Here is a 14,706-nt window from a genome sequence, read left to right on the forward strand (position 1 = left end):
TAAACTTGGTCATCCAAAGCACTCTGTCCATGTCTTAACTCGCAGCGAGTCCCATTTCTCTATCAAACAATGCCTTCATTTTAAAATTTGCATCTTTATTTTTAAGTCCCTCCGTGCCCGCTGCCCTGCCTATTTTTGTAATCTTTTTCAGTCCACAGCATTCCAAGATGTCCGTGCTCCTCTCATTCTCACCTTCTGTGCTTCCCCAATTTTAGTTGCTCCATCACTGGCGGCCTTGCTTTCAGCTGCCTACGCTCCAAGCTCTGGAATTCATTCTCTTCACCTCTCCACTTTTCAAACTCAATTTCTTCCTTTCAGGCATTTCTTAAAACCTACATGTTTGTCCAAACTTTGGTCATCTGGGGTGGCATTCTCCCCTACCCGACGTGTCGGAGGGTGCCGGAGTAGGGGAGTGGTGCCAACCACTCAGGGGTCGCGCCTCCCCAAAGGTGGGGAATTCTCCCCACCTTGGGGGGCCAGCCCCGCGCCGGAGCGGGAAGCACCAGAAGACTGGCACAAAAAACCGGCGCCCCCGGTGCGAGGCTGGCCGAAAGGCTTTCGCCGGTCCGCGCATGCGCCGGCAGTGATGTCAGCGGCAGCTGGCCGCTGACGTCACTGCCGGCGCATGCGCGATGCGGGGTTCTCTTCCGCTTCCGCCATGGCGGAGGCCGTGGCGGCGCGGAAGGAGAAAGAGTGCAGCCAGGGCACTGGCCCGCAGTCTGAGCGGGGGACCCCGATCGTGGGCCAGGCCACCGTGGGGGCACCCCCTGGGGTTCGATCGCCCCCCCGCCCCCCCAGGACCCCGGGGGCCTGCTCGCGCCGCTGAGCCCGCCGTTCCAGAGGTGGTTTAAACCTCGGCGGCGGGAGAGGCCTCCCAGCGGCGGGACTTCGGCCCATTCGGTCCGGAGAATCGCCGCAGGGGCCTCTCCGATCGGCGGGGCGACATTCCTGCCCCCGCCACTTCCCGGGTGGCGGAGAATCTCTGCCACTGCGGGGGCTGGATTTTAGGCGCCCCCAGGCGATTCTCCGACCCTGCTGGGGGTCGGAGAATTTTGCCCCTGATCTATATCTCCTTATGTGGTTCGGCGTGAGACAATGGGTGGGAATTCTGGCCATTCACACTGGCGGGATCTTATGGTCCGACTGACAATACACACCTACCGCGGGTTTCGTGGCAGCAAGGGGTGTGGTCAACAGGAAACCCCGTTAACAACGGCAGGACCAGAAGGTCCCGCCATTGGCCACTGGGAAGCCACCCTCCGCTGATGCAGAATATGCTGCAGAGGGGGCGGAAATCCTGCCCATTTTGTGTGATTTTTGAGAAGGAGGAGGCAAAGACCTATTTTAAATGCAGAAAATACTGAAATAATGTTGAGCTTCATGACCTAGTTCAACGTTTCAATCTCAGAATGCAGCATAGCTGTATAAAATAGTGGGGAAGGTGGTGACATAATGGTATTGTCACTGGACTAGTAATCCAGAGACCCAGGGTAATGCTCTGGGAACTCGGTTCAAATCCCACCATGGATGATTTCCCAGATGGTGAAATTCGAAATCAATTCAAAGAAGAAATCTGGAATTAGGAATCTATTGATGACCATGAAACCATTGCCGATTGTTGTAAAACCCCATCTTGTTCACTAATGCTGTTTAGAGAAGGAAATCTGCCATCCTTACTTGGTCTGGCCTACATGTGACTCCAGACCCACAGCAATGTGGTTGACTTTTAAATGTCCTCTGAAAACTCAGTTCAAGGGCAATTAGGGATGGGCAATAAATGCTGGCTGAGCCAGCAACGCCCACTTCCCCTGAACGAATAAAAGAAAATGGGACCATGGCAGCTCAAAGGCCTTTACCTGGCTTAACCTAATAATTAAAGAAACACTTATTCTTATACTTGATTGTGAATTGTTTGGCGTTGGAGCAAGCCTTTAGCCAATGTTTAATATCTGCATTTAGCCAATGTTTAATATCTTACATTTGATTTTAGTCTTATGCTTTCATGCATTTTAGCTGAAGTCCACAGTTTGTTATAGACAGTAGCTTCATTGCAGTGTTAATGTAAGCCTACTTGTGACAATAATAAAGATTATTATTAGTATACTTTAATAGTAATTTGAGCATTTTGTTATATTGTGCTCTCTGCAGCCCTCTATATTGAGGAGGCATATAAATGAGCATTTGTTAATCTCACTCAGTGTAATACACAACAGAAAGATGACAACAAGGCTGGGATGAAATTTTCTTTTGCATTTCATTTGGGAAGTTAAGGACTGAAGAACAATTGTGACACATTTTTTTGAACTCCTAAAGTTGATTTTGAGGAAATTTGAGCAATTTTAAATATAGCTTTGTGTGGACATTGTGTTCAGGAACACAGTTAGTCAGTACAGTATATAATTGAAACAAAAGTGCTGAAAACATATTTGGAGACAATGGGGGAATTCAACATTAACAAAGAGGTCTAGTGCAATTGTGGATGAATGAGGGTCACACATTTGGCTGAAAGTGAATAAAATGGGAGATAAATGGGAGAATAAAATGATGGATAAAGTAAATGTTTTCCTCACCATGATGGGGCCAGATCTTTCAATTAATTTTTAATCAATGTTGTCAAAGAGAAACGAGTATGATAGAATACGCTGAAATTAGTGAAGTTCTGAACGCATATTATAGCACAACTAAGAATTAAATTGTACTGAGAATTATGTCCTTTCAAAGGAAACAGTTGCTAGAAGGGACAATTACTGATGACATTTTTGCATTAAAGAAACTCTCTCAATCATCAGTGTGGGTATGGCGCAAATTTAGAAAGTGACTTTAGAGACATGTTTGAAGGAGGCCTAAAGAACAATAAATCCAGACTAAGATTTTGAGTAAAGGTGATTGATAAGCTCACATGGAAGTAGGCGTGTAATGAGGCCACAGCTCTGGAAATGGCAGAATGAGATCATTGCAAGGGAGTTATTTTCCTGAGCAAGCAGGGGAGGTCCACTGGATTCAGCAAGATCCAGGCCACAGCAGCTCAGTTCACAGACTCAGAATCTGAAATTTAGATTTTAATATTGCCATTGTGGCCACCAACCATTTAAATGCCCCCATTTCCAGTCAAAGTGCTCTGCTTCTGGAACTACATGCAGATGTAGAGGAAACAGTATAATGCTTCCGGTCTCAGCCTTGTACCAGGTCAAGGTCATGGTGGATCTAAAGCTAGTTCAGGAATCTGGAAATCATCGGATGTGCATTCAACAGATATGGGCCGGAATTCTCTGTTCCCGCTGGCAGCGCACCCCCCACCTGTGGGTTTCCCGGCAACGTGGAGTGTCTTCAATGGGAAATCCCATTGACAGCGGTGGGAACGGAGAACCCCCCCCCCACCAGGGAACAGCCGCCGGGCGAGAAACAATTGGCTGGGGAACTGGAGAATCCAGTCCATGGAAACAGAAATTGATGTTATCGAGAAGGAAGATTAAGAGTTGTATTTGGTCAGAGGGTAAGGAAAATAGCACAAGGAAGATGAGAGGAAAAGGACTGAAGATATAATTTAAGTTTCCCACAGTAAGGATGAAAGCCAGAGATTCACAACTTGCTTTCATCGTTGATTCAACTGCAGCAGTCAAGGTTTATTATCTCGGAAGAAGAGTATAATAAATCTCTAAATCACAATTACTTACTCAAAACTGATGTGAAACTGACTTGTTATTCCAATAACAGTATTTCAGAGTCAGATAAAGTTAGTATTAATGTGGGATATGATGATACTATGGGTGGGATTCTCCGGCCGTGTCTGGCCGGCGATCAGAGAATCCTACCCGAGGTCAATGGACTTCTCCATTGTCCGTGGCTCACTTGTGACATTCTTGCGGCAGGCGGGGTGGAAGAATCCAGCCCATTGAATTACTTGCCATTGGTTTGGAGGAGATGGTGACCAAGTGATAATATCACTGAACTAGTGATCCCAAGGCTTGTGCTTTGGGGACTGTGGTGATGTGCCTGTGCACAGTTCTGTATATAATTAGTGATGCAACCTCCAACCAGCTGGTGGTGATAGAGATCTATCATATGATTTGAGACACCTGCCAGTTGGTAGTAAGTCATACAGGAGGATAGTTGCACTTAGAGTAGCTACAGGAGAATTCACTGAATTCATTCATTAGCCATTGGGCGCAATCTTCCCAAAAGGGAACAAAGTCCCCTAGCGAGCACGTTTAGCCATGTTCTTCCTGGCACTCGCAGTGCTGAGAAACACGTGGCTATTCAATGCTACTCGTGTTGAATAAGGGGCCTAAACGGGAACGTTCAGCCGAGGCCTCACATAGCCCCATTTTTTACAACGGGGAGCTCTGCTTGCCGGAACTCGCCATTGTAGTGAGAGATCGGGACGCCATTTAAAAGTGGCGTCCCAATCTCAGAGGCCCACAAACAAAATTACCTCCCCCCAACCCGAATGCAACAGTTGGTGTAAAGTTGTTCAATTCTCATTTATATAAATTCTTGCTTAACCCAATTTTAAATTAAAAGATAAAGGGCGTGATTCTCCGCCGGTGTGATTCTCCATTTTGTCTGGGGGTTTTCCAACAGCGTGGGGCTGCCCCACAATGGGAAACCCCATTGATCGGCCAGCGTAACGGAGAATCCCGGCAGTGGGTCAGGGCAGAAATGTGGCGCGTCAGCCCAATAGTTTTCTAAAACCACAACTATTATTTTGTTTGTACTAATGATGAGCTTGTTCAATCAGACCTGATCTTTCCAATATTCTTATAGGTGGAACTAACTAATGATGTACAGTCGGTAATGCCAATAATGGTAGCTGTCATGGTGGCCAGGATGACTGGAGACTTGTTTAACCATTCGTTGTACAGTTCTTTACTGAAACAAAAATGTATTCCATTCCTGGAGCCAGAGCCGCGTGTCTTATACCAGAAGAAAGTGTAAGTACCTTCTGAACTATCCAACAGTCCCAGCATCTCCTTGGGGCATAGATTTAGGAATCTATTTTATAGTACATCTGAATGTTCAAGTTTAAATAATCAAATAAATCAAACGAAAGAGGATTAGTGCTGACTAGTGTGGAATTTTATTAGTATTGAATTTACGATTGGAAAGCAGTTTGGATTTAACAATGCCTTATGAGGGGTAACTGTTTTTTCTTATCCACTATGCCCTGTTTACATCTATTTATAGGGTGTCACACAGTAAATACAATAGAGAAACTACTTGGGGTAGAATTTGACTGTGTGCCACAATGTTAAATGTGTGATAGCAAGTTGGCAGCCTGATTTACATTTATTTCAATGCTTATTTCTGTTGAAGTCAATGGGTTTGATATTGGCAGGAAGAAGCCAACTGGGTTTGAATGATTAAAAAATGGGGAATGTGACCCCAAACTGATGTTTCTGTGCCTGTTAGATTTGTATGGTGGCATGCATGGTCTGAGGGTGGGAAACCATTAACATGTTTAAATAAGGCTCTGATAGTGCAACTATTTTTAATTATTCATGGGGTGTTGCTAGTTTGTCAGCATTTATTGCAACTCGATAAAGTGGTGGTGAGCTGTGTCCTTGAACTTCTACATTCCATGCAGTGTAGGATCACTCACTGGTAGGCAGTTCCAGGATTTTGATTCAGTGACCATGAAGGAATGGTAATCTGGTTCCAAGTAAATCTCACTTCTGGAATTCAGTTCTTTTGTCCATGTTTGGTCCAGGACTGTAATGAGTTCTGGAGTCGAATGGTCCTGCCAGTCCCCAAAATGGCATGAGTGAGCAGGTTATTGGTAAACAAGTGATAGCACTGTCGATGATCCTTTACTCATCATTTTACTAATGACTGAGAGTACACTGATGGGCTGGTAATTGGCTGGATTGGATTTGTCCTTTTCATGCACAGCGCATGCCTGAGTTTTCAAAATCATTGGGTGGATGCCAGTGTTGTAGCTGCAATAGAGCAGCTTGGCAAGAACGTGCAGGTAAGTCTGGAATAGAAACCCTACAGACAGGATGTTGTTGAAACCCATAGGCTTTGCGGCATCCAACTCACTCAGCTGTTTTGCGATATCACACGGAATGATGGAATGAGCTAAAGACTGGCACCTGACGGTGGGAATCTCAGGATGTGGGCAAGCTGTATCATCCACCTAGCATGTCTGGATAAAAATGATTGAAAATGCTTCAGCCTTCTCTTTTGCATTTGCATGCTGGGTCCTGCCATCAGGACGATATGGGCCAGTGATGCCCATATAACATGAACAAATTTTTAAAAAGGCAGCTACATTATTTCTCCTCAGTTTGCAGGCTGGTTTACAGAAATGCTTGGCGTTTATCGTGACAACATTGGTGTGCTGAATTTTTCAGACCCTTTGACGATGAGCCGGGGGTGGGAGGTGCGGAAAGATGGCAGGGGAAGGCAGCAGGAGGCGAGCCTGATATCTTCACACCAGCATGCTATATTACCAATGGTGGGAAAGATGGCAATTTGGGTGCCTGCCAAGAGACCAATTGAGTCCTGTGACAAATTAAGGACGACTTTGCACCTCTGTGGACGTTTTGCTGGCATCAGGAGGGCCCACCACTGAATGGGGTAACAGCCCAACGAAACCTGTATCTTCCTAGGTTACTCCGGAGTGGCCCTCCATTTGCTGCCCTCACAGAAACAGCACTCAGTGCTTCAGGATAACCACCCCACCCCCATCCCTGATCTCCAGGGCTTTTCTGACCGTACCCAGCTTCCCTCAACCTATCTCAAGTCTCTTCAAGGTAACCTGATCATTGAGGTGCCCTCTATCTAGAGCTGCAGCATAGCAATGGCCAGAACTGGCAGTGGTACTGGTGAGACTGCTGAGTTGCCGGTCCTCCAGCAGTGGCCTTTGATTGGCTGCTGCTAATAATATGGTGCTCTGGGTCTGGTTGCCCACTGAAGTGGCATTACCTCCTTTTTTGATGGGGCTTATTGGCAATTGGCAAAATTCAATCTGGTGAGACACAAATGAAGGGTTATAGATTAAAAGGTGCATTCACATCTTTTGCATTTCATTATAATGAAACATTATAACATTGTGATGCATATTCAGGCAGACATGCCCAATGTCACATCCACGGGCGGCTTGGTAGCACAGTGGTGAGCACTGTTGCTTCACAGCGTCAGGGACCTGGGTTCGATTCCTGCCTTGGGTTACTTTCTGTGCGGAGTCTGCACGTTCTCCCGTGTGTGCGTGGGTTTCCTCCGGGTGCTCTGGTTTCCTCCCACAGTCCAAAGATGCGCAGGTTTGGTGGATAGACCATTCTAAATTGCCCTTAGTGTCAAACAAATGTTACAGTAGGAAGTCTTACAACACCAGGTTAAAGTCTAACAGGTTTGTTTCAAACACTAGCTTTCGGAGCACTGCTCCTTCCTCAGGTGAGGAAGGAGCAATGCTCCGAAAGCTAGTGTTTGAAACAAACCTGTTGGACTTTAACCTGGTGTTGTAAGACTTCTTACTGTGCTCACCCCAGTCCAACGCCGGCATCTCCACATCAAAAAAATGTTAGGTGGGATTACTGGGTTATGAGGATAGGGTGGAGGGTGGGCTTAAGTAGGGTGCTCTTTCCAAGGACCGGTGCAGATGATGGGCTGAATGGCCTCCTTCTGCACTGTAAATTCTACGATTCTATGATTCAGTGCGAAATGGCAGGATTTGAGTCAGATGCTGGGAAATAGCTGAACAGCTCATTGTTCCACCGAATCTTCGTCAACCACCTGCCCCAAATCCACCAGAATGATGGAAGGAAATCTCGCTCTGTGGTGTAGATCTTTCCTTTAGATAGAATATAACTCTGGCTGGATGACCAGAGAGTAGCATGACAGTGCTCTTTGTGGTGTCTCCAATGCAGGCTCAAATCTCCAACAACACTGAAGGAGGAAACCCTTGGTGCCATCATAATTGCCCACGTGACGCTGACAATCTTGGTGCTCTCGGCAACTGCTAGCAGATAAATTGCAGACCCCAGCTGTTGGCCTACTCCGCCTTGCAAATCACAAGCAAATCACTTTGCACATTGAAATAAAAGGGTTCCCTACACCATAAGCAAGAGAAGCTCAGTTGTCTATAGGAAATCAGGGCATTTGAATTCACCTGAGCTCTTGGAAAGATATATCTATTTCTAATGCTGCTATTCTCAATAATAGGAGGCACTTTATTGATCTAGTGATCTGGAGAATGTGCTGGTGAATTTGAGCAGATGGGTATTTGAGAAAAGCATCAGCTGAAGTGAAAGAAAAGATCTAAAGGCAAAAGAGTGAGAAAGAGCTGCCAATGGAAAAGAAAATGACAAGGAAATCCATCTGAAATGTTTCCTTCAGAAATCTCTGGATGTCAAATCTACTCTGAAACAACAAAGGTTCATGCCAACTGGGTTGCTGCCTGGACAAACAAGACAAATGGATACCAGAGCTACCAATCTGAAATTGCTCCCTGTCTGCACACTGCCCTATTTAGTTTTACACTGGATTCAAACCTGTGGAATTATGAGTGGTGTGAATCCAAAAAGAAATGCATCTGGGAGCTAGTTCCTAGTAACGCATCAACTAATAAATTCTCCATTGTCTGATTTTGGTGTGAGTGCAAAATAGATTGAAAACGTAACCTTCTCCCAAAAGTCGAAGACAGTCTTTTTATTGTTTAGATTCACACTAATGTGGATTTTTCTCCCTGAAGTTGGTGTTTAAGAGTGTATTTTCCAAGTCATGACCCACTTCCAGTCTATATTGTAAAACTGCAAAAACACAGTCAATCAGCATTGACTGAGTTGATAGTAGGCTCTGAGTCCATGATCTAGGCTGAAACTTCAGTGCAATATGGAGTGAATGAGACATTAAACTGAGATTCTGTCTGCTGACTCAGATAGATCTAATGTACCCCAGGTAATGCTCAAAGAAGGGCAAAAGGATCCCCTTGTGTCCTGGTCCAGATTTATCCCTCAGCCAACACCTCAAAAAATAGACTCGCTGTTCACTCATCCATTGCTTTGCGTGGAACCATGTTTTGTCCAAATTGGCTGCAAGCCTTGCTGACAGAACAACAAAGTTCTCATTGCCTTGACTGCTCACTGACCTCTCTCCTCCCACCAAATGTTCTTCCTACTCTAGCCCCCAGGGGCTGGTTTAGCACAGGGCTAAATAGCTGGCTTTGAAAGCAGGCCAAGGCAGGCCAGCAGCATGGTTCAATTCCCGTACCAGCCTCCCTGAATAGGCACCGGAATGTGGCGACTAGGGGCTTTTCACAGTAACTTCATTTGAAGTCTACTTGTGACAATAAGCAATTTTCATTTTTCACTTTTTTCATTCCCTCCCCAACACTGCCCCCCACCCTGTCCCCAGAATACTTCCTGCCTTCCCCAAAAATTTGTTACCGGCTCCAACTTCTTTGAGTGCCCATAAAACCCAAATATCACGCAAAGTTCCTCTTTGATTCTCTGGCTCAGGTGCTCCTTCCCAAATGCTTCCAGTCTTCAACTCCAGTTAATGGGAGAAGAAGCTGGAAGAATTTTGAGGAGCTTTGATTGTGGGAAAGTTAAAACAGAGTTTCCAAATGTTGGAAACGCTGTTTGAAGGATCCCACCCTCAAGATTGCTCGGAATTCTTCCAGGTACTTGTCCTATTAACTTATCCCTGGCTGAAATACCCCCAGGATTTACAGACTGCTGGATCCTTGCTGGTATCATTTGCTCCCATGAAACAAACCTTAACCTTTACTCCCACTCCTTCTGTCCGGGAACCGTAGTTGCTCCTATTTTAACATGTGTTACTTCAGCTCACTGATAGCTTGTCTTTATCTGATCTTAGTACCCATCTCCAACCTTGAACTTGTTGGTAGGCATCTTCTTGTATACTCCATTACAGTCATAATCTACAAAAAGGATTGGAAATCAAAAAATACAAATGCAACCAAAATGGGATTTGAAAGGAGTGGGAATGTACAAGTAAATCATTCATCAGGAATTGTGTTACCATTTTGTGGCTTCATTTATTTAAACTGGGCACCTGAGAATAGATATATATGGGTAGAAAGTTTAAAGACACCAGCAATAGAGATGTGTGTGCTGTGTTCCGCTCACAGGCCCAAATGAAACTGAGGCTGGATTAAATGATAAAATTCCCTTCTACTGAAGGCATGCACTATCCCCGAAAGGCACATTACAACATCCCCCTTTTCAAGATACCTTTCCCCCTCCGATACTTCAGCTATTTACAATATGGTCAGAATTCTCCTGCTGTTGGGATTCTCTGTTCCCACTGCTAGAGCAACCCTGTCTGTGGGTTTCCCGGTGGCATGGGGCGGCTTCAATGGGAATTCTCATTGACAAGCCGCCAGCGAATAATGCGCTGCTGAGAAACAGGCGGCTGGGGGATCGGAGAATACAGCCCTATATGTTCATGTTTAGTTAACAATACATAAGTGTATAGAACTGAGGAATATATGAGTCTCTAACACATGGAGGTAACATTCTGGTATGCCCAGGTCCAGCAATGTTAATCTTGTCTGGAGCTTTCTTCAATTGCTCACAATGATCTTGGGATTGTCATTCTTGGGGGTTGTTGCATTTGGGATCTTGTCCTTGATGAAATAGGACTGTACAGATGAGTGGAGACCAGTTGAGAAGGGCAGGTTCTGCTACAAGTTGTTCTTGTGTTGACACCTGTTACGAAGCAACTGGGGAGGTTTTGAAGGAGGATGGTGTGCTCACAATGTATAAAGCTGTGAAGAGGTTGGAAGAGGATGAGGAGGACTGGTGAATCAAGGTCACAGTCAGAAAGGATGCATTAGTGTGGAACACAAAGGAACAGTGTTTTGTAAAAGGCAGAAACTGAACCAATGAGATTTGAACAGAGAGCTGCAAGAGAAATGGTGCACAGACTGTGAGGTGACAAAATGTACAACAATTCACGAAGAAAGGAAGATAGCAGATAGGGTAGTGAATGGAAGGTACATAGGCAGATTTTCAGGCGAGGGTGATAATGACAGTTTTGAGTTACAGAAGGACTGTGCCTCAGGGGATGGAAGCATTGATTATGATTCTCTTGATGCACAGACTCATTTGATTTTTGTGGGGTTGAATTTAGCAGTTCAATTGTCCTGGGATTTGTTACGGATGCCTGGTCAGCTCACAACTGTGGCTAAGAGACTGGGCTAAGACCTTAACTTTTTTAAGTTTTAAGACTGTACGGAGTGATAATATAAAAATAGGGCTCGGTCATTTTACAAACAAACTTTATTAAAAGGAAAGAAAACAATATCCAAACTTTTAAACTTCAACCCTAACAATAGCAGATTACATGCAACTTCTTAACCTTAATCCACTATTTCCCATTAAACAACATTGTAACAGACCATGCAGCTCTCCTGCCATTTTCACAGTTAGACAATAGCAATACTTGCATTTAAAAAGCAATTTTTCTTCTGGTAGGGAACAGTCGTTCTGAACCCTTTTTCAGAATCCTGCCTCGGTAGTGATTTCCATGACCTTCTCGGTCGATTTCCAAAGCCTTCTCCTTGTTACTGTTCAAAACAGGATTTTCAATCTCTCTCTCTTTCTCTAAGCTCCACCCAGCCCATAAGACCATAAGACATGGGAGCACATTAGGCCACTCGGCCCATCGCCCCTCACACAAAAGAACAGAGTCATGCTATTTATATGCAACTGACCTCCCATTAACAGAAAATGAGAACTACAGACTCTGTAATGTGCTAATAGTTGGTCAGACAGGAATGTCCCGAAGGCGATGGATCTTGAGTGACTCACCCTTGCTGAACAGGGCAATCTTGCGTATTACCACTAACGAATTTAAGTCTGAATGGGACAATGTAACTTATGACGGGTGTGGGCATATCATTCTGACTCTGTGCTAGCAGGTATTTTTTCCTTTCAGTCTGTTTGACCCCTAAATTTCCTGCTGCATTGGGGTCTAATTTCTGGACCCAATTTCTTTATAACTCCCTCGTGTAACAGCTGGTGCAACACAGCTTTCACTCCACACATTATGGGTGAGATCTTCCGGTTGTTCAGGCAGGCGGGATCTTCCGGTCCTGCTGATGGCACAACCCTGTCGCAGATTTCCTGGCGGTGTGGGGTGGATTCAATGGGAAGTCCCGAGAAACAGGTCACTCGGAGCCTGAAGAATCTCGCCCAAGAAAAACACATTAATAATAAATGACATGTATGGAGCATAATGGCAGGGAAAATTAGAGCACGATGAAAGATCTTTTGACGAGTACAATGGAATAATTGATTTCTGCACCAAATTTGTCAAAAGTACCAGACGTTGTTATTTTCCATTTTGGCTCCAATAGTTTCTTCCCACTTGCCAGTATTTAATTATGGCTGCATCCCAAGTATTCATAGATCTCCTGTACAAATTGTTCAATGCACAGAAACAGTAGGAATATGTTGTCCATGAACAGCAAATATTTAAGTTTTACAACTGTAAAAGTTAATGTGGGAAATGCTTTAGGCCACATTGATGCCTACACTGCCTTGAAATAGCAATAGTAATTGAGGCCGCACAGTATCTCCAAATTCTGGCTGTTTAAGGCTCTTTCAGAGAGCTGCACCCACTAGAATTGCGTATCAGAAACTTTGATGCGTTATTTTCCAATCATTTAAAATTAAATGTTGGAAAGGATGCCTGTATTTCCAATATGTGGTCCGGGTGGGTGAGGTTCCCAACCTTGCCAACAGTGTGAAGTTTGATTGTTATTCCTTATTTGCCACTGCCACTCCACCCAACCTATCCTTTTCAAGGCAATTCACCAGTCACTGGAATCTGCTTTCATGGAATTTATGATTCAACTTTTGTAATAATTTTCATTAAATGTATGTGTTTTATGAAGAACAATTTGTGTGCAGATGATCTGATAAGACTATCATATGAACATCCAAAGTGGAGCAGGAGTAGGCCACTCGAGCCTGCCCTGCCATTCAATAAGATCATGACTTATTGTCAAGCCAACCACACATTCCTGCCTACCCCCGATAGCCTTTCACCCCCTTCTTAATCAAGAATCTAACTCTGTCTTAAAATAACTGTGGTGTGCCGTTCCCGTCGACGGAACAGGAGGTGAGCACCACCTCCGTGCTCTTGTTTATTTTTGCTGATTCCCATGTGAGTACAATTAAAAGTTAAAGTGAAGATGGTGTACAGTCATGTGGCGGGTAAAAGTTTCAGTGGTCAGCTGACAATGCAGAAGGTAAGGGTTGGCTATAAAACAGCCTCCTGGACGAATAGGGAGGATCTTTATCACAACCATTATAGACGTTTTACCCCATTGCCATTAAAATAAGACTTATTGAGAGAATAAAGGTGGCATGGGTGTTTTCAAATTTAAATTTCACTTGTAAGTGAGTCACGTTATATTGGTTCCACTTTATTCATGTGTGCATTTGTTTGAGACTAGCTTAGTCAAGGGCCAAAGGTACTGGCATATTTCATGGTTGGCACATATCGATGGTTACAGGGGAGTTCGGGACATTTCTTTATTGTGAATAAATCAATAATATGGTTTATGTTCACTCCATTGAATGTTCATGGTAGCATCCAATGTTGTATTCTTCACTTTGTGGAACATGTTGAAGTTGCAGGCTCGGCTGACCCTCTTTCCAAGACATTGTCTAAGAGCACTCTCAGCAGAGGTGATGTAGGTGAACCCAAACCCCTGTAAGGATTGTGTCCGCCAGCACCCTGAGATGGACCCAAATGTGGACAGTACTGACAACACTCTTTAAGCACTTCCTTTTCTTACTTTGACTGACTGTTCCTACCACCTCGCCCACCACATCTGGGATACCTGGCCCTTCCCTCTTCCACTCTTTCATGCCCCATCCACACACTCTGTCCTCACTTGGATCCCTCTTCCACTGCTCCATGTTCCTGACTCCAGTCCACGCAGCCTCCTGAAAACCTCACCATTGACTCGTCCTTGTCGGCCCCGAGCCTTCATGCATGCTGCCATTCTCCCCTACTTGTGCCCGTGCAAATAGACCACTTACTTAGGGTGGGATTTAACCAAATGGGAACAGAGTCCCATAGAGAGCATGTTGAGCCGTGTGTTTCCTGGAGCTTGCAGCGTCAAGAAACACAACTCTATCTAACGTCACTCGGGTTAGATACAGGTCCTCAGTGGCAAATGCCCGGCCGAGGCCACACTTACTCCTGTTTCCTGCACTGAAAAGCCCGCTCGCCGAAGCCAAGTGCAGGGAGAGATCAGGATGTCAGTGTTAAATGCCGTAACGATCTCTCGAGCACGACCCCCGAACCACACCCCCAAGCCACAATGCACTGTAAGGGGGTGCCCAGGCCCCTACCCTAACATCCCTTATGTGTGCAGGACACCCCCCCCCCCCCTGCCCGATCACCGCTGTGAAGAAAATACCAGCTTGGCACCTTGTGAGTGCCTGACTGGCATCTTGGACATTCCCCTGCCAACTGGCAGTGTCACCTGGGCATTTTTGCAGTGCCAGTCTGGCACACAGGTGGAGACCAGTCCTAAACCATGCTCACTCGAGGTCTCTGAATATAAGGGGATAGATCCCAATGCCTTGGTTACATCAGGAGGCTGCATGTTAAAGCAAGACTAGCTGTCTCGCTCTAATATGCTGTTTTGCCAAAAAGGGATCCCATGCACAATGGGCGGACTTCACGCTGTGACGTCGCACAAAATTGCGTTAGATCTTG

The 14,706-nt window shown here is 45.2% G+C and overlaps 1 protein-coding gene across 1 annotated transcript in view; it reads left to right on the forward strand.

Annotated features, from left to right (window-relative positions):
- Positions 1–14,706, forward strand: part of LOC119972934 (chloride channel protein C-like) — a 161,809-nt gene that overhangs the window by 101,487 nt on the left and 45,616 nt on the right. The window contains exon 12 of the mRNA XM_038810469.1: positions 4,765–4,931. Coding sequence (XP_038666397.1) covers positions 4,765–4,931 — 167 coding nt within the window. The remainder of the gene's footprint in view (positions 1–4,764; positions 4,932–14,706) is intronic.

Source organism: Scyliorhinus canicula, chromosome 10, assembly GCF_902713615.1.
Source record: "Scyliorhinus canicula chromosome 10, sScyCan1.1, whole genome shotgun sequence".
NCBI lineage: Eukaryota > Metazoa > Chordata > Chondrichthyes > Carcharhiniformes > Scyliorhinidae > Scyliorhinus > Scyliorhinus canicula.